The following is a 24,818-nucleotide window of genomic DNA, read 5'->3' as shown; positions in this document are numbered from 1 at the left end:
TCGCTATTTCTCAGAAAGTACTGAAGAGATCACTCTCAAATTTCATATGGAGGTTCCCCATGGTCGGTAGTTATGCATATTGCATTTTGGGACTAATCAGAAAACAACATGGCCGACAGGCAGCCATCTTGGATTTTGACAATTGAAGTTTGATATCGCTATTTCTCAGAAAGTACTGAAGAGATCACTCTCAAATTTCATATGGAGGTTCCCCATGGTCGGTAGTTATGCATATTGCATTTTGGGACTAATCAGAAAACAACATGGCCGACAGGCAGCCATCTTGAATTTTGACAATTAAAGTTTGTTATCGCTATTTCTCAGAAAGTACTAAAGGGATCTTTCTCAAATTTCATATGTAGGTTGCCCTTGGTCCATAGTTATGCATATTGCATTTTGGGATTGATCAGAAAACAACATGGCCGGCAGGCAGCCGTCTTGGATTTTGACCATTGAAGTTTGTTATCGCTATTTCTCAGAAAATACTGAGGAGATCTTTCTGAAATTTAATATGTAGGTGCCCCTTGGTCCCTAGTTATGCATATTGCAATTTGGGTCCAATTTGAAAACAACATGGCTGACAGGCAGCCATCTTGGATTTGGACAATTGAAGTTTGTTATCGCTATTTTACAGAAGGGTACTGAAGGATTCTTTCTCAAATTTCTTATGTAGGTTCCCCTTGGTCCGTCGCATTGCATTTTGGGACCAATCTGAAAACAACATGGTCGACAGACAGCTGTTATCGCTAAATCTCATAAATTTCATATACAAGTTCCCCTTGTTTGAAAAGTACTGGAGGGATGTTTCTCAATTTATACAGATTAGTAAGAGGAAGGGAAAAATTAAGAGAAGATCAATCTGACATGGAACCTATAAAGATCATTCAATGGTGGGTGCCAAGATCCCTCTGGGATCTCTTGTTTGTGTTCTTGGTTGTTTCCGGGGGCCTTCTCCCTTAGGTGGATGATCATTACATAAAATATAGCCCTTTCTAATAATTCTGCATCTTGATTTGAGTGATCTGTCTTCAGTATCACCAACATTAGCCAACATTACAAAAAGCATAGATGTCCACCATTCTGGATTACGTGGGAAGTGCCTGGAAAATTTTTGAATTTAAAATTTTTCTTTAAAAACTGATTTGGTACACTTCCCGAATTGGGGTTAAATTTATCCCGGATTTGAGCAGTCATCCCTCATAAACCCTCGGAAATCTTAATTTGACCCTGGACTGATTATGTAAACAAAACATCCCCACAACCTGTTATGATTACTGTAGCTGCCCTGGCCTGGTATCGGTGGTGAGAGGAGTCGGTCACTGTGCATGCCAACGGGTATACGTTACAACTGCGTCTAGGTGGCTTCGCTTGACACCGTCAGTTAATCTTGTTATTACAACTAGGAAACATCACTTCAAGAACAAACACTGGTCATATCTGTCAACAAGATTTACTCACATGAAAGCCAATAATGCCTTTCTTAATTGTAGCTGTCAGTACCAGCGTTTGTACTGCCGCAATCTTTAATTGGACCTTACTAATAAAAAGTCGTAAACTGTCACAAAAATCCGGATTTCAATTTTGGTAAAAAAAAAATGTTTTTGAGGAATTTGTTTTATGTCACAACAGAACTAGCAGTAATACAAACATAGTTGATAAATTACTGTGTAATTTTTATTTGAGAAAGAAAGGGAGATCATTTGATAAATACATTTACTGGGTAGAAATATTTCTGAACAAAATATATACAATTGTATATGAAAAAAAAAGTTCAGCAGATATATAGTTACTTTTGTATTTTAATTGGAGATTTCAAGTGACTATATCATTAATAATTCACTAAATACAGTTCCTCTCTATGAAACTTCTTAAAACATTTTTTAAAGAATCAATCATTTGTTTTTATTTTTTATTATCATTCTTTAAAATTAACTATTGTTGTCAAATTTTAATATCAAAATGTACTTATTAATAGCCTGAGGTAATTTATGCCTGTGCAAGCTCATGTGGAACATCGGCCCCTTTCATACACTTTCTCCCTCATTTTGGATGTGGAAAGATCTCCCTCATTGGAGGTTTCAGAGGTTGACATGTATGCAAAAGTTGTTACAGTACTGGGGCAGAGAAACTTATTTTTACTCATTTATATATCAGAGTTTGCATTGAAAATGTCCCTCATTTACATTTAAGAGAGCATTTTTAATCAAATTTAATTAACTGCTTCATCTAGAGATCAAACCTGTGACCTTTGGTTTTCTAATCTAACTGTCAACTGATCAAGCTGAAGAATTTTTTTTCTAACTAAGTATGTAGTATACTACAGCTAATATAAATATTTACAAGGGTTAAATAATATACAAAATCTTAAATTACAGCACCTTCAAAAGTTCCCAAAAACAATGAATTATTCTGATTGAGTAAGCCCCATTTTCAATGTCATATATATATACAGTGTATCACCTTAGAAACTTATTGAGAGAGATACATGTAATTGTTTCTCTGTTATGGAATTTAAATGTATACTACAAAAATGTAGTTTCTATTTTCAGAAAAATAACATGTCAATCTTGATGAAGACTTATCATATTTTTCAGCTGGCATAGAAGACAAACTTAGCTACTATGAAATGATAAAAACTTCTGATATCAGGCTACGTGTTCGACGCAGCGCTGACAAAAACCCAGGATTTGATATGAAAGAAATCTGGTTCAACACAATGGGCAGGTAAACATCTATCTTTGTAATATGGGTGGAGTGTTTGTAGGGCTGCAACGATTAGCAAGTTTTGCATTCGATTAATTGGTTATAGGTAATCGATTACTAATCGATAAATCCTTTACAAACATACAGTAAATCACGGTTATAACGAAATCCCAGGGGACCAACTGAATCAGTTCGTTATATTGATAGTTCGTACTATGTGTATTACAAATTTTATTGTTTTTTTTCCTAAAAACTTCGCTGTATGAAAATATTAAAATAAAAATGCAAGCAAGTACAAATTAAAAGTGATGCCATTATTTAAAATCAGTTATAACTTTCTGGTGAAACTTTTCGCGTGATGCAAGTGTGTACAAAGTTCTAAAAGCATCTGACGTATCATTTTGAGATTCAAGAAAACGGCTTATCTCGTGTAAATAATCACTCGCCGTAGCACCACTGATTACGGAATGTTCCTCTTCTGTCTTTATTTTCTCTTTCGTCTTCACTGTCTGAAATGTTCATAACATCTTTTTACAACATCTGCATCTGTCATCTCCGTTGTATTACTGACGAAATCAGTCATCTGTCACCGCGGTGACCTTTACCCCGGAAGCTTCGTTTTCACTAGCTTTCAGTCGCTTGATGATAAAACCATTGCGAAACATACATGTACTGTGTACTCACTAAGACATCTAATAATGGACTAACAACTCTACATAAACATCGATCAAACAACTCACTTTATTCAGAAGTCATCGAAAACAAAGTTTCTCGAAAACTCACCGATTTAATAGCCGTACAAATATGCTGTTATACCCTGAAACGTGCCCTTGTGTGCTTCTCGGTGAGACGGTCGTGATCACCAGGGCATGACTTTCAGACTTCGGAAGATGGGCTCGTACTATAGTGTTAAAATAACATGGAATTTCAGCCAACTGGACCGCTAAATTGGTTTGTTATAGACAATATTTCGCTATGTGAAATTCGCAATATAGTTATAGAATTACATAGAAGTAAGAGGGAGAATAGCTGGGGAATCAGAATCAGTTTTGCAATATCCATAAAAATCGCTATAAGAGTGTTCGTACATTGCATTTTGAGACCAATTGGAAAACACATGGCCGACAGGCAGCCATCTTGGATTTTGACGATTGAAATTTGTTATCGCTATTTCTCAGAAAGTACCAAAGGGATCTTTCTCAAATTTCATATGTAGGTTCCCCTTGGTGCTTAGTTATGCGTATTGCATTTTGAGACCAATTGGAAAACAATATGGCCAACAGGCAGCCATCTTGGATTTTGACAATTGAAGTTTGTTATCGCTATTTCTAAGAAAGTACTGAAAGGATCTTTCTCAAATTTCATATGTAGTTTGCCCTTGGTGCCTAGTTATACATACTGCATTTTGAGACCAATCGAAAAACAAAATGGCCGACAGGCAGCCATCTTGGATTTTGACAATTGAAGTTTGTTATCACTATTTCTCAGAAAGTACTGGAGGGATCTTTCTCAAATTTCATATGTAGTTTGTCCTTGGTGCCTAGTTATGCATATTTCATTTTGAGACCAATCAGAAAACAAAATGGCCGACAGGCAGCCATCTTGGATTTTGACAATTGAAGTTTGTTATCACTATTTCTCAGAAAGTACTGAAGGGATCTTTCTCAAATTTCATATGTAGTTTGCCCTTGGTGCCTAGTTATGCATATTGCATTTTTGAGACCAATCAGAAAACAACATGGCCGACAGGCAGCCATCTTGGATTTTAACAATTGAAGTTTGTTATCGTCGCTATTTCTCAGAAAGTACTGAAGGGATCTTTCTCAAATTTCATATGAAGTTTGCCCTTGGTACGTAGTTATGCATATTGCAGTTTAAGACAAATCGAAAAACAACATGGCCGACAGGCAGCCATTTTGGATTTTGACAATTGAAGTTTGTTATCGCTATTTCTCAGAAAGTACTAAAGGGATCTTTCTCAAATTTCATATGTTGGTTGGCCTTGGTACCTAGTTATGCATGTTGCATTTTGAGACCAATCGAAAAACAACATGGCCGACAGGCAGCCATCTTGGATTTTGACAATTGAAGTTTGTTATCACTATTTCTCAGAAAGTACTGAAGGGATCTTTCTCAAATTTCATTATAGGTTCCCCTTGGTCCCTGGTATTGCATTTTGGGACCAGTCTGTCCTGAAAACAACCTGGCAAACAAACAGCCATTATCGCTAAATCTCAAATTTCTTATATAGCTAGGATTACCTTGTTTGAAAAGTACTGGAGGGATGTTTCTCAATTTGCACAGATTAGTAAAATGAAGGGAAAAGTAGAGAGAAGATCAATCTGATATAGAACCTATAAAGATCATTCAATGGTGGGCGCCAAGATCCCTCTGGGATCTCTTGTTTGTATTTCCTGAAATTCAATACAAATGTATCTTGATTACTGTCTTTCTAATTTTAATTTAAATCTTCAGTTTCTGTAGGCACATGCTGTGTGAAAACTAAGTAGAAAATAACACTGGCATGTTGTATTAGAATTATACAGTGCTGACAAAGCATGACATATGAAGCTTTGTTTATCAGATGTGTTTTGTATTTTCAGAGATTTCCATCTAGCATTACACCAGTCTCCAGTCTTGAGTTCAAATTTCAAAGCAACTGCAATTAATGGGGACAAAAAGGAAATATTTGCCGTTGATAGGAGCAAATTTCTCTCTGGGAAACTTTACGGTAAGTACAGCGAAAGACTACAAGGAAGTTTTTCAGTGGGTAGGGAAAGGACTTGATGGTACATATTCAGGTTTGCTTACATATACAGTGGAACCTCTATAAACCAAACATACATGAGACATGGATATTTGTTCGGTTTACAGAGGGTGCGGTTTGGAGAAGTTGGTCGAAATGTCCGGTCAAATTCCGGATATAATTGGTCGGACAATGTTTTGTTAGGATGTACCCGATTAAAAAACCGGCATGTACGTACGTCGACAATTTGGTTTGTCTGAATGATATGAATATTATGAAAATTAATCAATGTATATATTGCAGATTATATAAGAAAGGCAAATGACTATGACTGTAGTTTTAAACAGTATTTGTACATGTACATCTGACACTTTACGATCGACCTACATTTTGTTACATCCGGTGAAGCTCCGTCATGTGGATGGCCAATATGGAATATTTTACACATCAAATAATATGAAAGGGTGTAAGATGTTTTGTTTCAATATTAATTACAATTGATCAGTTGATACTGGTGGTATTTCCGACATCGGTATTGGGCCACATTTAAATTAGATGCGAAACTCAGTATTCTAGCTCTACTTGCATTGAGAAGATAAACAAACCGCCGCACTTCAATGAAGTGTGGCCTTGTTTCATATATGTCGTGTTGATTATACACTAGGCCTATCGTCATAATGGCCCCACGGGTTGTATATCGGATACCTGTACAAATCGCCTACATGTATACGTAGGTCCCGAGACAATTAGGCTTCACACAATACCCGTCACATGTGTTGTTTCGCGGTTGACTGGCCTGACCTCGTGTCATGATTTCTCAGGTAAGGCTGGTTTTCAGAAGTAATATTTGGTATACTTTAACAGGAACCGGACAAAAAATTGGTCCGGTGTTCGGAATTCAGAGGGATCGGTATTTGGAAGTTTTTAAATACTATAATAAAGAAGGACAAATTCTGTACAATGACAATTCCTTCGGTATTCAGAGGTGTTCGGTTTTTAGAAGGTTCGGTTTTTAGAAGGTTCGGTTTTTAGAAGGTTCGGTTTTCGGAAGTTGCACTGTAGTATTGTTTTTTAAAACTGATGTTTCTTGTCATTCTCTCATGTTTTGAAAGAATTTGATTTTGAATGATGGAAAGTGTATAAAATTTTACAATTAATTAAACAAATTAATACATTAATTTTGTACTGATATAAGTTGTAAACATAATTCTTGATGTAGAAATCTTTCAGATTTTAAGAGATATGTTTGACATTAAGCTTTGTTACAATGTACATGTATTCCACTGGTTCAGATGACCCGGACTCCTCTGTACATGTTCACTGGGACGGTGAGATCATGACAGCCAGTATAGCAACCAAGGATGAGGTCTATTTTGTGGAGGTAAATTAGTGATATCATAGTCTTTTGATGAGGTTGATAAAGGTTGGCTTACATAAGAAGAATACATAACAAGGGAGGAAGTTAGAATTGTGAAATTGTAAATTAGGGAAATTTTAGCAGGATTATTAGAGGTAAAAGGTGGGAATGTAGACATTAATTTGAAAACCCATTGTAGTATTCAAATTTTTACAGATGCATATTATATATGACTATAATCCAATGTTGCTGTATTTAAGACTGATTTTGCCCTTATGTACTCACATGTGTGTTGTCATACCGAGGTGGAGTCTTTTGAATTTTGTAATCTTCATACTTCGTCACTTTATAATGGGGATTTTTGTTTCTCTTTTACTTGAAAATTTTGTTGATCAATTACCTAACTTAATTTTTTAAGAACCGTAATTTGGTGTTCATAATGTATATTAACTTTCATTTGTATGTTTTAAATACGCACTAATATAGTAGGCATTATACAATCACTATTGATCATTCCAAAGGGTACTTCAGCTATATAATTATGTACACATGTTCTTCATTTATCTCTACTTGGTGTGTCTTTTCTCCGCTGCTTCTGTAGCAAATTCCATCACACTTCAGAGACCCTCCATATTGATAAAAGTGCACTGGTGGTAAATAGAAGAGTTATTTTCACTTTTTTGAACTTATATACATGATCTACTCCAAAACTTTATACATCATCTATTCCAGAACTTAATACATGTATATACATGTTATATAAATTATTTACTCCAAGTATAGTTAGGATCTCTAATCTTCAAGGTGATATACAGTTCATTTTGTGCATTACAGCCATCTTGGAGACATTTCCCTCCCTCTGTCAATCAGTCAATGGTGTCCTACAAAAAATCAGATGTCAAGGTTGACCCTGATGCAATGATTGGAGGAGTGATGTAAGTGGAAAATCAGTGTTGTATATATATGTAAAAAAGTTATCATATACATGTACATTACATACAGTCAAACTTGTATTAAACAGTCACCCAAGGGACCAACATAAGACAGGTGGCTGCTAAAACCAGGTTCACCAGAAAATCACAACAAAAACCGAAGTTTTCATAAATATATTGCTTCTCAAAGAAATCCCCAATATTATAGTTTGTTTGCTCTTTTTCACATAAAGTTTGTCATATTCAGCCTCGGTTTGCATAATAACGCTTAATCCTGAAAAGACTCAACAGGTGTGAAGGGTCAGAGTGTGAAGATTTTCGTAAACAAAACAAATCATGTGACGATCAATAATAAAATCTGGTCATGCAATCATCTCGGCTGTTTACCTCTGGACACTATGGCCGCTTAATACGGGATGAGATAACGACTAGGGCCAGATTTTAGTGACCACTGGCTGTGTTCGACAAGTGACCGCTTATTTAAGGTTCATTATAAAGTATTTTCTATCGTGTGGACCACAGACTGGCCACATAACGGAGGTGGCCGCTTATTCAAGATGACCCTTTAAGCAGGTTTGACTATAGTTTAAGGATTTGATGACAGTGTAATTTTGCTGATCTTTACATACCCTAACTCTGAGCTAAACTTAACATATAAAAACAATTTTCAGTGAATTTTCGGACTATATACTTGGGTCTAATTTAGGCCTCATTTCCAATGCTGTATGTTGTAGTTCATCTTCCCCAGTGAAGTCATAAAAATTCCAAAAAACGTAAATCTGGGTTTTTTTCTGCAAGGACAGAAAATCCAGCAACCCATGTTTTCCCCATAATTTGACACAAAAATCCCTACTTGTAGTCAATCAGATTGCCAATTTCCCAAAATTGATGAGAAAAATATGTGAATAATGCTGGAGATGTCTGTTCACATGAAGGTTATGTATGGTCGAATGGAATCAGTTTTCTCAGAAAGAATAAATCAAGGGTTATTAAAAATTGACACCTTACTAAATAACTTCTAGCTAGAATACAGGAGAAAGGTGTTCAACATATCTGCAATATGCTGATGCATTTTCTTGTTCATAGGGGAGAATTTGATAAAGCTGATGACTTTGTTGGAATGGAACTAAATGATGGCATCAGGCTGTTTCCTCGGGAACCAGAACCAGACGAGAAGAGCACAGGTAAGATAGGACATGTATACCTAAGGTATGGTGTTACTTCTTGTTGCCTGCTGCTATTATCCGAAAAAAAAAATATTATATCATATTTTACCCAAACTTACTGAAACTTGTCCAAGTCACCTGTCACAAATTAGATTTACTTAAACATACTAGTGGAAGTGAGGTATATGTTCTGTTACAAGCTATGTTTAAAACCAACACTTGCATTGAGAATCTTTTAAATTGTTGGATATAATATTTGTGTAATATCTGCATAGTGCTTCTATTTTAGGCTTAATATGTAGATAAAACATGATTGATATTTATTTTTCTTATTTATTATTTCCCCTTCTAGGGCCCCAGAGACAGAAACGCCAGGTGGCATCCCCTATCCTTGGGCCTCGGACTGTGTGCAAATTGGCTTTAGTGGCTGACTTCTACTTTTTCTCCAATATTGGCCGAGGTGATCGCTTCCAGACAAGTGAATTTATGGTAAAGATATGATTCAACTGTGTATCCAATCAGGAATAGTACTTAACTGTGTAACTAGTCAGAAATAGTACATAACTGTGTAACCAGTCAGGAATAGTACTTAACTGTGTAACCAGTCAGGAATAGTACTTAACTGTGTAACCAGTCAGGAATAGTACTTAACTCTGTAACCAGTCAGGAATAGTACATAACTGTGTAACCAGTCAGGAATAGTACTTAACTGTATAACCAGTCAGGAATAGTACATAACTGTGTAACCAGTCAGGAATAGTACTTAACTGTGTAACCAGTCAGGAATAGTACATAACTGTGTAACCAGTCAGGAATAGTACTTAACTGTGTAACCAGTCAGGAATAGTACTAACTGTGTAACCAGTCAGGAATAGTACTTAACTGTGTAACCAGTCAGGAATAGTACTAACTGTGTAACCAGTCAGAAATAATACATAACTGTGTAACCAGTCAGGAATAGTACATAACTGTGTAACCAGTCAGGAATAGTACATAACTGTGTAACCAGTCAGGAATAGTACATAACTGTGTAACCAGTCAGGAATAGTACTAACTGTGTAACCAGTCAGGAATAGTACTTAACTGTGTAACCAGTCAGGAATAGTACATAACAGTGTTACCAGTCAGGAATAGTACATAACTGTGTAACCAGTCAGGAATAGTACTTAACTGTGTAACCAGTCAGGAATAGTACTTAACTGTGTAACCAGTCAGGAATAGTACTTAACAGTGTTACCAGTCAGGAATAGTACATAACTGTGTAACCAGTCAGGAATAGCTCTGGATACAGTGATTTTTATTTGCCCCTGTATAAAGAATTGTAACAAGGTGTGAATTTTTATCTCCCAATAATGTTCCAAATTGGATTTTTTAAAGTGGCTGCTTTAGCAAGAGTTACTAAATCAAACTCAAAAATTTAAAGGTTTTTAGTACCAGAATTTTCTTTTTAAAGCATTCATCTTTTTTAGCATTTTTTGCCTTTAAGGGCTTCTGCTAAAGTGTCCTTATTTTGGTTGTTGTGTGTTCATTTCTATGTCAGGGTTCTGTTGGTGTGTCCATTAACTGTGGGTGTGTCAATTAACTTGATGTATTAATTAACTGTGTGTGTGTCAATTAACTGTGTGTGTCAATTAACTGTGTGTGTCAATTAACTGTGTGTGTCAATTAACTGGGTGTGTCAATTAACCGTGGGTGTGTCAATTAACTGGATGTGTGTCAATTAACTGTGGGTGTGTCAATTAACTGTAGGTGTGTCAATTAACTTGATGTATTAATTAACTGTGTGTGTGTTAAGTAACTGTGTGTGTCAATTTACTGTGTGTGTCAATTAACTGTGTCTGTCAATTAACTGGGTGTGTCAATTAACTGTGGGTGTGTCAATTAACTGGGTGTGTCAATTAACTGTGCTAATCTGAATAAATTCATTTATACATTGAAATAAATAGTTTGCAGTTTGAGAAATTACATGCATATCAATCAAATTCAACACTGATATTGCAATTAAATTAGATAGCCATTTTGATTTAATTTTCATGAACTTTTTCTTAAATGAGATAATATTTAGACAAAATTTCACAGATAAATTCTTGGTATACAGGTATTTGCTTCCATCCGGGCCAACATGTTTCACCTTTGTGATTGTTGTAAAATAAATAAAGTTTGTATTTATATTATTGATTTACTGTTTGCTTTGACTTTTAAGTTTATATGTAGCCTAAGTGAGGTAGCATACACTCTTAAGTCTATATGTAGCCTAAGTGAGGTAGCATACACTCTTAAGTCTATATTTACCTTAAGTGAGGTAGCATACACTCTTAAGTCTATATGTACCCTAAGTGAGGTAGCATACACTCTTAAGTCTATATGTACCCTAAGTGAGGTAGCATACACTCTTAAGTCTATATGTACTCGTGATATACCGCTACAGAATATATTTTGTTCTACAGATCAGTTTGATAGACAGGGTTAATGGAATCTACAAAAGCACGGTTTGGACCGACAATAAGGTGAAGATAGTTAATGCAGGATTCGAAATTGCTGAGGTAAGTATATGTACAAAATTAAGTTGACAACCTGAGAGTCCTCTTGCACAAGGAGACTGATTATATTTTCTAGTCAGAGGGGAAAATACAACAAAATGGCCTACATCTATGGGAATGTGAAGTTATTTTGGTTGGGTGAGGCAACTTTATCAGACACTAAAATTGTCCTGAATCATAGATGACACGAAATAGTCATATGTGATATTATCAGTGAAATATTTTTTATCATGAAAAATGTAAATTTATGTGTTGATCCAATTGTAGCCCTAATAGTATTCCTAACCAGAAGCCTAATACAAAGTGACTTAAAGTTGTCATGTTAAGTGGTTGGTGCAGCCATAGGTATCAACCATCCTGGATTACGCGGGAAGTGCACGGAAAAGCATTCAAATTTCTCCTTAATCCTGATTTGGTACATTTCCCGAATTGGGGTTAAATTTATCCCAGATTTGAGCAGTCATCCCTTATAAAAGCCCGGAAATCTCAGACACTTCAACCCTGGACTGAGTATGTAAACAAAACACCTCCACAACCTGTTATAACTACTGTAGCTGCCCTTGTCTAGGGCTTGGTGAGAGGAGAGTCGGTCACCGTGCTTGCCTGCCGACCGGTGTGGCTTTGTGGCTTCATTTGACATGGTCAGTTAATTTAGTGATTACAACAAGGATACATCACTTCAAGGACAAACACTGGTCATATCTGTCAACAAGATTTACTCACATGAAAGCCAATTTAATGTCTTTCTTAATCATAGCTGTCAGTACCAGCGTTTGTACTGCCGCCATCTTTAATTGGACAATACTAATAAAAAGTCGTAAACTGCCACCAAAACCCGGATTTCAATTTGGGTCAGAAAAAAAGTTTAAAAACTTTTTAAGAATTTTTTTTATGTCACAAAAGAAGTAGTAGTGCATTCATAATCAATAAATTACTGTGTAATTTTTATTTGTGAAAGGAAGGGAGATAATTTGATAAATACATTTAGAAATATTTAACAAAACAAAAAACAAACAAAAATAGGTAAGTTACTTTTGTATACTGGTTGCAGTTTTCAAGTGACTAAATCATAAATAATTCACTAAATACAGTTCCTCTATGAAATTTCTTAAAACATTTTTAAAAAGAATTAATCATTTTTTCTATTAATTTATTAATTAACCATTGTTGTCAAATTTTGATATCAAAATGTACTTATCAATAGCCTGAGGTAATTTACACCTGCGCAAGTTCATATGGAACATCCCCTAAATGTAACAAAAAATGTCGCGATTTTTTTCACACACTTTCTCCCTCATTTTGGATGGGCAATGAGGGAGATCTCCCTCATTGGAGGTTTCAGAGGTTGACATGTATGGTGCAGCTCTACATTTTGTAGTTCAGACAGACAGCCAAGATTTATATGACACAAGTGTGTACAATTTGAAATTGAGTTATTCTTTTTATGATATTGAGTGTTTGTTTCTTAGTAGAATACTTACAATGGATCTGACCAAGGATATCTAGATATCAGATGTACTAGAGTAAACATAGAATAATCCTGGGATATGGCCGAGAATACCTAGAAATCAGATGTACTAGAGTAAACATAGATAATCCTGGAATATGGCAGAGAATACCCAGATATCGGATGTACTAGAGTAAATATAGAATGATACCAGGATATGGCCGAGAATACCGAGATATCGGATGTACTAGAGTAAACACAGATAATCCTGGGATATGGTCGAGAATACCCAGATATCAGATGTACTAGTCAGAGTAAACACAGAACAATACCAGGATATGGTTGAGGATACCCTGATATCGGATGTTCTAGAGTACCCGTTAACATTGAATATTCTCAGGATATGGCCAAGGATACCTAGATATAGAGAATACATGGTCAGTGTCTTAAAATATAAGCTGTATTTTGGTGAGGGTAACGAAAGACAAAAGTGGCAAGCCTTGCCGAGCCACTTTTGTCGTTCTGTCCTTAGCCAAAAATACAGCTTATATTTTAAGACACTGACCATGTATTCTATTTATCCTGCAACAGTCATAAAAAATAATCATTAAAAAATAATCATTTTGAAGTGAAACGGTGTCAAAAATGATAGCAATATGTTCGCTTTTTAAACGTTGTTTCACTTTGAAGTAGGTCAGTCGAATTGACGCAAGTGCTAAGATTCCAAAATACAGCTGTTTTCTGTCACTGCCGTATACAGCAAAAATATATGTGGTGGGTGTATTCCGATAATGCGGTGGCAGTTGACGCAAGTGCTAAGATTCCAAAATACAGCTGTTTTCTGTCACTGCCGTATACAGCAAAAATATATGTGGTGGGTGTATTCCGATAATGCGGTGGCAGTTGCAGGATAAATCAGATTTACTGGAAGAAAAACAGAATAATTCCACGATATGGCCAAGAATAATCCCGGGATGAGGTCGAGGATACCTAGATACAATAATGTATTAGATTAACCGGAATAAACAATGAATATCCTAGGATATGGTGAGGATATATAGATATCAGATGTACTAGTGTAAACACAGAATAATCCCGGGATATGACTGAGAATAATCCCGGGATATGGTTGAGAATAATCCCGGGATAAGGTGGAGGATACCTCGATATAAAACTAGTGTAAACACAGAATAATCCCGGGATATGGCTGAGAATAATCCCGGGATAAGGTGGAGGATACCTCGATATAAAACTAGGGTAAACACAGAATAAGCCCAGGATATGGCTGAGAATAATCCCGGGATAAGGTGGAGGATACCTCGATATAAAACTAGTGTAAACACAGAATAATCCCGGGATATGGCGGAGAATAATCCCGGGATAAGGTGGAGGATACCTCGATATAAAACTAGGGTAAACACAGAATAAGCCCAGGATATGGCTGAGAATAATCCCGGGATAAGGTGGAGGATACCTCGATATAAAACTAGTGTAAACACAGAATAATCCCGGGATATGGCTGAGAATAATCCCGGGATAAGGTGGAGGATACCTCGATATAAAACTAGTGTAAACACAGAATAATCCCGGGATATGACTGAGAATAATCTTGTGATATGGTGGAGGATACCTCGATATAAAACTTGTGTGAACACAGAATAATCCCGGGATATGACTGAGAATAATCCCGGGATAAGGTGGAGGATACCTCGATATAAAACTAGAGTAAACACAGAATAATCCCGGGATATGGCTGAGAATAATCCCGGGATAAGGTGGAGGATACCTAGATATAAGATTAACTAGGGTAAACACAGAATAATCCTGGGATATGGCTGAGAATAATCCCGGGATAAGGTGGAGGATACCTAGATATAAGATTAACTAGGGTAAACACAGAATAATCCCGGGATATGACTGAGAATAATCCCGTGATATGGCTGAGAATAATCCCGGGATAAGGTGGAGGATACCTCGATACAAGATTAACTGGAGCAAACACAGAATAATCCCAGGATACAGCCAAGCGTACCTGATAACATGTATCAGAATTTACTGGAGTAAACAGTACAACATGTGTTGTCCGTGTTTATACAATTTCCTGTTTTCTGTTACAGATAATAGTCCATGAATCATACACAGACAGCGGAGAAAACAACCACTACAACATGGCTAACCGTGTCAACGATATGTCTAATGTTCTAGATGTAAATACCTTTTAGTTTATAATAGTGTGATATATACATACATCTTACAGATAGTTCTAAGACTTGATTCTATATACATCAATAGTGGTTCAATTCATGACGTAATTTCAGAACGTCAAAGTGCTCCAGGGTATATTAAACTAGAAACATATGTAAAAATATTACATGGGTTATTTCTCTTGATAACCTGCTAATTATGTGATTAATCTTTATATTATTATAAATTCTGCATACATTTTTGTATGTATATATGAAGCCACAGAAAATTGTAGTAATAAAATACTGGTGATTTATGTGTCCAGATCTGTATACAAAAACTTTGTATGTACTCTTATTCAATCATGGTTTGTTATGTCACTGTTTCAGTGGTTTGGTGAATCACACGTCAAAGATTTCAAGAATATGTGTCTAGGCCATTTGTTTACTTACCAAGCATTCCGAGGAAAGCTGGGTCTGGCATACATAGCCTCTCCGTTCAAGTATAACCTTGGTGGAATTTGCTCGAGAGGTACAACAGTGTACGACAGTGACCCGTTAACTGGATATTACAAGTGTATGACATTGACCTGTTAACTGGACGTTACAACTGTATGACATTGACCTGTTAACTGGACGTTACAACTGTATGACATTGACCCATTAACTGGACATTACAAGTGTATGACAGTGACCCATTAACTGGACGTTACAAGTGTATGACAGTGACCCGTTAACTGGACATTACAAGTGTATGACAGTGACCCATTAACTGGACGTTACAAGTGTATGACAGTGACCCTTTAACTGGACGTTACAAGTGTATGACAGTGACCCGTTAACTGGACGTTACAAGGGTATGACAGTGACCCATTAACTGGACGTTACAAGTGTATGACAGTGACCCGTAAACTGGACGTCACAAGTGTATGACAGTGACCCATTAACTGGACGTTACAAGTGTATGACAGTGACCCGTTAACTGGACGTTACAAGTGTATGACAGTGACCTGTTAACTGGACATTACAAGTGTATGACATTGACCTGTTAACTGGACGTTACAACTGTATGACATTGACCCATTAACTGGACATTACAAGTGTATGACAGTGACCCATTAACTGGACGTTACAAGTGTATGACAGTGACCCATTAACTGGACATTACAAGTGTATGACAGTGACCCATTAACTGGACATTACAAGTGTATGACAGTGACCCATTAACTGGACATTACAAGGGTATGACAGTGACCCATTAACTGGACGTTACAAGTGTATGACAGTGACCCTTTAACTGGACTTTACAAGTGTATGACAGTGACCCGTTAACTGGACATTACAAGTGTATGACAGTGACCCATTAACTGGACGTTACAAGTGTATGACAGTGACCCTTTAACTGGACGTTACCAGTGTATGACAGTGACCCGTTAACTGGACATTACAAGGGTATGACAGTGACCCATTAACTGGACTTTAAAATTGTATGACAGTGACCCATTAACTGGACATTGCAAGTGTATGACAGTGACCTGTTAACTGGACGTTACAAGTGTATGACAGTGACCCATTAACTGGACATTACAAGGGTATGACAGTTACCCATTAACTGGACTTTAAAAGTGTATGACAGTGACCCATTAACTGGACATTACAAGTGTATGACAGTGACCCATTAACTGGACATTTCAAGGGTATGACAGTGACCCATTAACTGGACGTTACAAGTGTATGACAGTGACCCTTTAACTGGACTTTACAAGTGTATGACAGTGACCCGTTAACTGGACATTACAAGTGTATGACAGTGACCCATTAACTGGACGTTACAAGTGTATGACAGTGACCCTTTAACTGGACGTTACCAGTGTATGACAGTGACCCGTTAACTGGACATTACAAGGGTATGACAGTGACCCATTAACTGGACTTTAAAATTGTATGACAGTGACCCATTAACTGGACATTGCAAGTGTATGACAGTGACCTGTTAACTGGACGTTACAAGTGTATGACAGTGACCCATTAACTGGACATTACAAGGGTATGACAGTTACCCATTAACTGGACTTTAAAAGTGTATGACAGTGACCCTTTAACTGGACATTACAAGTGTATGACAGTGACCTGTTAACTGGACATTACAAGGGTATGACAGTGACCCATTAACTGGACGTTACAAGTGTATGACAGTGACCCTTTAACTGGACGTTACAAGTGTATGACAGTGACCCGTTAACTGGACATTACAAGGGTATGACAGTGACCCATTAACTGGACATTACAAGTGTATGACAGTGACCCATTAACTGGACATTACAAGTGTATGACAGTGACCCATTAACTGGACATTACAAGGGTATGACAGTGACCCATTAACTGGACGTTACAAGTGTATGACAGTGACCCTTTAACTGGACTTTTCAAGTGTATGACAGTGACCCGTTAACTGGACATTACAAGTGTATGACAGTGACCCATTAACTGGACGTTACAAGTGTATGACAGTGACCCTTTAACTGGACGTTACCAGTGTATGACAGTGACCCATTAACTGGACTTTAAAATTGTATGACAGTGACCCATTAACTGGACATTGCAAGTGTATGACAGTGACCTGTTAACTGGACGTTACAAGTGTATGACAGTGACCCATTAACTGGACATTACAAGGGTATGACAGTTACCCATTAACTGGACTTTAAAAGTGTATGACAGTGACCCATTAACTGGACATTACAAGTGTATGACAGTGACCCATTAACTGGACATTTCAAGGGTATGACAGTGACCCATTAACTGGACGTTACAAGTGTATGACAGTGACCCTTTAACTGGACTTTACAAGTGTATGACAGTGACCCGTTAACTGGACATTACAAGTGTATGACAGTGACCCATTAACTGGACATTACAAGGGTATGACAGTTACCCATTAACTGGACTTTAAAAGTGTATGACAGTGACCCTTTAACTGGACATTACAAGTGTATGACAGTGACCTGTTAACTGGACATTACAAGGGTATGACAGTGACCCATTAACTGGACGTTACAAGTGTATGACAGTGACCCTTTAACTGGACGTTACAAGTGTATGACAGTGACCCGTTAACTGGACATTACAAGGGTATGACAGTGACCCATTAACTGGACATTACAAGTGTATGACAGTGACCCATTAACTGGACATTACAAGTGTATGACAGTGACCCATTAACTGGACATTACAAGGGTATGACAGTGACCCATTAACTGGACGTTACAAGTGTATGACAGTGACCCTTTAACTGGACTTTTCAAGTGTATGACAGTGACCCGTTAACTGGACATTACAAGTGTATGACAGTGACCCATTAACTGGACGTTACAAGTGTATGACAGTGACCCTTTAACTGGACGTTACAAGTGTATGACAGTGACCCGTTAACTGGACATTACAAGGGTATGACAGTGACCCATTAACTGGACTTTAAAATTGTATGACAGTGACCCATTAACTGGACATTACAAGTGTATGACAGTGACCTGTTAACTGGACGTTACAAGTGTATGACAGTGACCCATTAACTGGACATTACAAGGGTATGACAGTTACCCATTAACTGGACTTTAAAAGTGTATGACAGTGACCCATTAACTGGACATTACAAGTGTATGACAGTGACCCATTAACTGGACATTTCAAGGGTATGACAGTGACCCATTAACTGGACGTTACAAGTGTATGACAGTGACCCTTTAACTGGACTTTACAAGTGTATGACAGTGACCCGTTAACTGGACATTACAAGTGTATGACAGTGACCCATTAACTGGACGTTACAAGTGTATGACAGTGACCCTTTAACTGGACGTTACCAGTGTATGACAGTGACCCGTTAACTGGACATTACAAGGGTATGACAGTGACCCATTAACTGGACTTTAAAAGTGTATGACAGTGACCCATTAACTGGACATTGCAAGTGTATGACAGTGACCTGTTAACTGGACGTTACAAGTGTATGACAGTGACCCATTAACTGGACATTACAAGGGTATGACAGTTACCCATTAACTGGACTTTAAAAGTGTATGACAGTGACCCTTTAACTGGACATTACAAGTGTATGACAGTGACCTGTTAACTGGACATTACAAGGGTATGACAGTGACCCATTAACTGGACGTTACAAGTGTATGACAGTGACCCTTTAACTGGACGTTACAAGTGTATGACAGTGACCCGTTAACTGGACATTACAAGGGTATGACATTGACCCATTAACTGGACATTACAAGTGTATGACAGTGACCCATTAACTGGACATTACAAGTGTATGACAGTGACCCATTAACTGGACATTACAAGGGTATGACAGTGACCCATTAACTGGACGTTACAAGTGTATGACAGTGACCCTTTAACTGGACTTTTCAAGTGTATGACAGTGACCCGTTAACTGGACATTACAAGTGTATGACAGTGACCCATTAACTGGACGTTACAAGTGTATGACAGTGACCCTTTAACTGGACGTTACCAGTGTATGACAGTGACCCGTTAACTGGACATTACAAGGGTATGACAGTGACCCATTAACTGGACTTTAAAATTGTATGACAGTGACCCATTAACTGGACATTGCAAGTGTATGACAGTGACCTGTTAACTGGACGTTACAAGTGTATGACAGTGACCCATTAACTGGACATTACAAGGGTATGACAGTTACCCATTAACTGGACTTTAAAAGTGTATGACAGTGACCCTTTAACTGGACATTACAAGTTTATGACAGTGACCTGTTAACTGGACATTACAAGGGTATGACAGTGACCCATTAACTGGACGTTACAAGTGTATGACAGTGACCCTTTAACTGGACGTTACAAGTGTATGACAGTGACCCATTAACTGGACATTACAAGGGTATGACAGTTACCCATTAACTGGACTTTAAAAGTGTATGACAGTGACCCTTTAACTGGACATTACAAGTGTATGACAGTGACCCATTAACTGGACTTTAAAAGTGTATGACAGTGACCTGTTAACTGGACGTTACAAGTGTATGACAGTGACCTGTTGTTAACTGGATGTTACAAGTGTACGACAGTGACCCATTAACTGGACGTTAAAAGTGTATGACAGAGGCCTGTTAACTGGACGGTACAAATATGACAGTGACCCTTTAACTGGACATTGCAAGTGTGTGAAAGTCTCCTTTTAACTGTATGTGGTTTGTCTTTTGATAGGTTTGCTTTTTTAATTTATTTGACAAACATTACACACAACTTCATAAATCCTACAGTTGCATCATTGAGGAAAAATGAAAATAAAGGAATTGAAATATCATCCTCTGAAAATGAAACTGATATTTATTGGTCATGGAAAAATTTAGAAAAACAATATTAAAGTAATTGAAGTAAATTAATGTATGAAATGATATGGAACGGTCATTATACAGTTAAGATAATAACACAGGACATTTGCAAAGTTCTGTCAGTGATACTTTTGTTCTGTCACAGCTGCTTATGTGAATGGGAAGCAGCAAGCCGTCAACACAGGTGTGAGCTCATTCCAGACACCAGGGGGCAGCACTGCCATGAGTTTGCCGTCGACGCTCACAGTGACGCACGGTATTTCAGACTTTTTTGCCTGATGAACTTTTTTGAAACATGCTATCCTATTTTCATTTTGTTTACCAATTTACCACCATTCTGATCTGGTATGTAATTTAAATGGTCTGATTAAGAATTCTATTGCAGATGTGTAATGACATTATAAGAAATTAACATCATAAAGTTGTCTTGGTAGTTATGCCAACTGAGTTGAAATTTACCAGTTTATAGGAACTTATTTTCAAAGAGTTTTCAAGTAATTTCTTATATGATTGGTTTGGTTATTAACTCGCCTGCCTGAAGGGCAAATTAGCTTACCTATACCAAGATGTGGCATCTGTTCGTCGGTCATCCGGACATCTGTCCAGCATTAATTTTTCCATTTACACAACAAATTCTCAGTTACGAAGAGGCCTAGAGCCCTTATATTTAGTCTGTAGCATGCTTGGATAACCTTGACCTGCTTTTATGGCTGCAAGGGTTGAATATGTAAAAAAACAAAAACAGAAACAAAAACAAGAGAGCTGGGTATGGCCCAGAAATGCTGGGTTGTTTATCAAACTGAATACACTTAGCCTACTCTATATAGAAATGAAGAGGTCATCAGCTTAGCATTCTACAGTGGAACTTCGTTAACTCGAAGTCGACGGGACCACGAAAAAACTTCGAGTTATCCGAGTGTTCGAATTAAGCGAGTTATCGTTTTTGGTAAAAAGTTTGGTCAATATTTGTCAACATTATATAATCATTATAACTTCGCTCTGTCGCTCATCAGTTTAGTGTGAAGACTGGTCAATACATGTAAATATATATGTAATGTTTCGTTATGTCACTTGTTATTTGGTGTAGTTTTGCCGATATACAGTCACGATAAAGTTTCTTTCACTTAGTCATTTCAATAACGATCTGATGTGCAAGTCATGTTTGCAAAAGGTAAACGATAAAACGGAATTCGACAAAATAACAAGTTATTAATGTCAAAACAAATAACCGTTTAAGTTTAACACAGATTGCATACAAAACGTAACAGAACCATTACCTTTTATTGGACATATATAAAATACTGTTTGATAGGCCTACTTACTTTTTATTGATAACCACGCCATTTTCATGTGTATTAGCACCGGAAGTTGGGCTGCGCATGTGCGTATAAAATGTTACTGTAACTGAGTTGGCGTTTTATCCGATTTAATAGACAGCACTGACCGTTACAGTTGTACTCTGAACACCTCGGCAGTAATTACGCTATTGTTTCAGCAGTTTAAAGATTTAATAGGCGCCGGTGACTGTGTCATTTCTACACCTGTAAAAACATCAGCCGGGTAGATCTACCCGTGTGTCAGAGATTAGTTCCGCTTGAGCGAACGGGTAGATGAGTTGTTGACTATCGTGTGTACTGATATCGGCGACCGCCTTGGGAAATTACCTGATGTAAGTAAAGCAGTACTTTTTATCACCAAGACTTGTTGTTATAAGATTCAACCGACAATTTCTTTTATGAATTTATGAAACACTTATAATAGCATGTAGGTTAGTAGTGCCGATATGTTCAGTATTACAAACGGAATTTAGCTCTTAAAAAATGTCGGCGCTTGCCACCGATCGACGAAAATTATACTTCCAGTTATTCGAACATTTCAAGTAGGATTTTTATTGTTGGGACCAAATTTTTACTTCGTATTATCCGAGTTTTTCGAGTTATCCGAATTCGAATTATCCGAGTTTTTTTTACTAAGATAAAGAGAGAATTCGGCCGGGACCGGCGAGGTACTTCGAGTTAAGCGGGGTATTCGAGTTATCCGAGTTCGAGTTAACGAAGTTCCACTGTATATAGAAATTAAGAGGTATTTAGCTTAGCGCATGAATGACAAATATCAACTTTAAAGTTGCATTAGCTGCAGGTGAGTGATACAGGCCCATTTGGCCTTTTGTATAAAATTGATGCATTTTTTGTGAACAAATCTGTCAAATGAAGAAGATGATTAAGAACTTCTGAATCCAGGTTCCCAAACAGTATATTCTAATTTTTGTGTCGCCTGAATAGGCGACATATAGGTATCACTATGTCGTGTCGTTGGTGTCGTCGTCGTCCACACAATGGTTACCATGTGATAACTTGAGTTCCCTTGGGCCAATCAACTCAAACTTTCAGACAGTGCTTCCTTACCAAAATGCTTGCTTGGGATTGATTTTTATGTTCAAATGTCAAAGGTCAAGGTCATTGTTAGTATTAATTAGAGTTTTCCTTAGTTAAACAGGCTCAAACTTCATACAGTGCTTCCTTACCAAAAATGCTTGCTTAGATTGCTTTTCCGGTTCAATGGTCAAAGGTCATTGTTACTGTAAATAGAAAGTCTGCACAATGGTTTCCATGCAATAACTTGAGTTCTCATAGGCCAATCAAACTCAAACTTCATATAGTGCTTCCTTACCAAAAGTGCTTGCGAGGATTGCTTTTCATGTTCAAAGGTCAAAGGTCAAGGTCACTGTTACTATTAATAGAAAATTGGTTTCCATGCAGTATCTTGAGTTCCCTTTGGTCAATCAAACTCAAACTTTGTAAGTGCTTCCTTATCAAAACTGTTTGCGTGGAATTGCTTTTCAGGTTTGAAGGTCAAAGGTTAAGGTCACTGTTACGATAAATAGAAAATTTGTTTCTATGTGATAACTTGAGTTTTCCTTAGCCAATCAGGCTCAAACGTCATACAGTGCTTCCTCACCAAAAGTGCTTGCTAAGATTGAAAATAGGTTTGCTTTCGATAACTTCAGATCCCTTGGGCCAATCCAACACAAACTTGATGCATTGCTTTCTTGCAGGAAGTGCTTGCTTGGGATTGCTTTCAGGTTCGAAGTTAAAAGGTCAAAGGTCAAGGTCACTGTTACTATTGAATAGCTTACTTTTAGTTATGGAGATTGGAATGCATTAGCTTTAGTGGAAAAAACATGTTTTTCTTAATGTCACCTACCTGTATTATGTTTCTGTATGACAAATGCAACATGATATAAAGAGAATGCACTGTATCATTTGTGAGTTCATTCATTGTCTGGAAATCATACAAATTACACTTGGAATAGATACAATGAATATATATATGCAAGCTTTTTTAAAAAAAAAATCATCTCCTAGCTTGCTGCACAGGTGACACATCCACTTCCGTGGAATACTTGTTTTTCTACATCTGGTTGCCAACATGTTTCAACCTTTAGCTGGTTGTTATCAGGGCCCAGCCTACATGGTATACATGTAGTTAGGAGTCTGTTAAATGATCATTATCATGAGTAGTAAATATATCGCCCATTATTACAGCATTATATCGTATACATATGGTATGTGTTATAGGCGCATGTTTGCTTGTATTCTACATATCACCATTGATTTTTCATCTTTTTCATATAATCCTGGGATATTCCTACAACAGAGTTAGGTAAGATCAGTACTCATACTCTTGTTTTCAACTGCTGGTACATAAGTTATAAGTTTTCATCCTCTGGTATTCAAAAGTAAACAATAACCTTCCCATGTTTCTAAACTACAAAACTCTTTTCATAATTTTTTTCCTCTTATAAGCAAAGATTGAAATAACTTCACTGTATTAATTTATTTACACATCCATTGACACATCATCACACATTTAACTGTAAACAATGCGTGTACATTTATTCCCACTAAAACCTGTAGTATGAGATTGTTATAGAAGATTGCTGATTGGTCAGTTATATTACTGTTATTAGGCCACAACTGGGGATGTGAACATGACCCAGATACATCAAGCTGTTCTCCGAAATCTTCTACTGGTGGCAAGTACATCATGTATCCCAGCTCAACGACTGGCTACCAGGCAAACAATCAGGTATCAAATTAATGGAAAAATATTCTGCTTTTCATGTAAAGCTTGCCCACCCATACAGAGGGTAATAGACTATCTAGATATGTCTTTGTCTGGTTCTGTCTATCTGGCATCAACTCTCATCTAAAACAAGCTCCTCAGAATTAGCAGGTGATAATACTTGGTCAATAGTATTCTGTGATGATAGACTGCAATGTTGGTTCAAATGAGTGACCTTGACCCAGTAAAAAGGCCACTAGATTAAATGTGAAAGTGTTTTCCTGGATAATACAGTGTCTATTCTTAGG

At 37.1% G+C, this 24,818-nt stretch overlaps 1 protein-coding gene across 3 annotated transcripts in view; it reads left to right on the top strand.

Annotated features, from left to right (window-relative positions):
* Positions 1–24,818, top strand: part of LOC117339393 (ADAM 17-like protease) — a 54,620-nt gene that overhangs the window by 2,405 nt on the left and 27,397 nt on the right. For all 3 annotated transcript variants that reach the window (XR_004535183.1, XM_033900956.1, XM_033900955.1), the window contains exons 2-13: positions 2,595–2,724; positions 5,307–5,434; positions 6,742–6,830; positions 7,641–7,741; positions 8,825–8,922; positions 9,257–9,393; positions 11,352–11,447; positions 15,009–15,098; positions 15,465–15,606; positions 20,591–20,701; positions 24,103–24,108; positions 24,416–24,534. Coding sequence is in view for 2 of the 3 variants with exons in the window: in XM_033900956.1 (XP_033756847.1) it covers positions 2,595–2,724; positions 5,307–5,434; positions 6,742–6,830; positions 7,641–7,741; positions 8,825–8,922; positions 9,257–9,393; positions 11,352–11,447; positions 15,009–15,098; positions 15,465–15,606; positions 20,591–20,701; positions 24,103–24,108; positions 24,416–24,534 (1,247 nt within the window). In the remaining variant the exon portion in view is untranslated. The remainder of the gene's footprint in view (positions 1–2,594; positions 2,725–5,306; positions 5,435–6,741; positions 6,831–7,640; positions 7,742–8,824; positions 8,923–9,256; positions 9,394–11,351; positions 11,448–15,008; positions 15,099–15,464; positions 15,607–20,590; positions 20,702–24,102; positions 24,109–24,415; positions 24,535–24,818) is intronic.

Source organism: Pecten maximus, chromosome 12 (genome assembly GCF_902652985.1).
Source record: "Pecten maximus chromosome 12, xPecMax1.1, whole genome shotgun sequence".
Taxonomy (NCBI): Eukaryota; Metazoa; Mollusca; class Bivalvia; order Pectinida; family Pectinidae; genus Pecten; species Pecten maximus.
The sequence above is the reverse complement of the archived record's forward strand: the minus strand, read 5'-3'. Positions and strand labels throughout refer to the sequence as shown.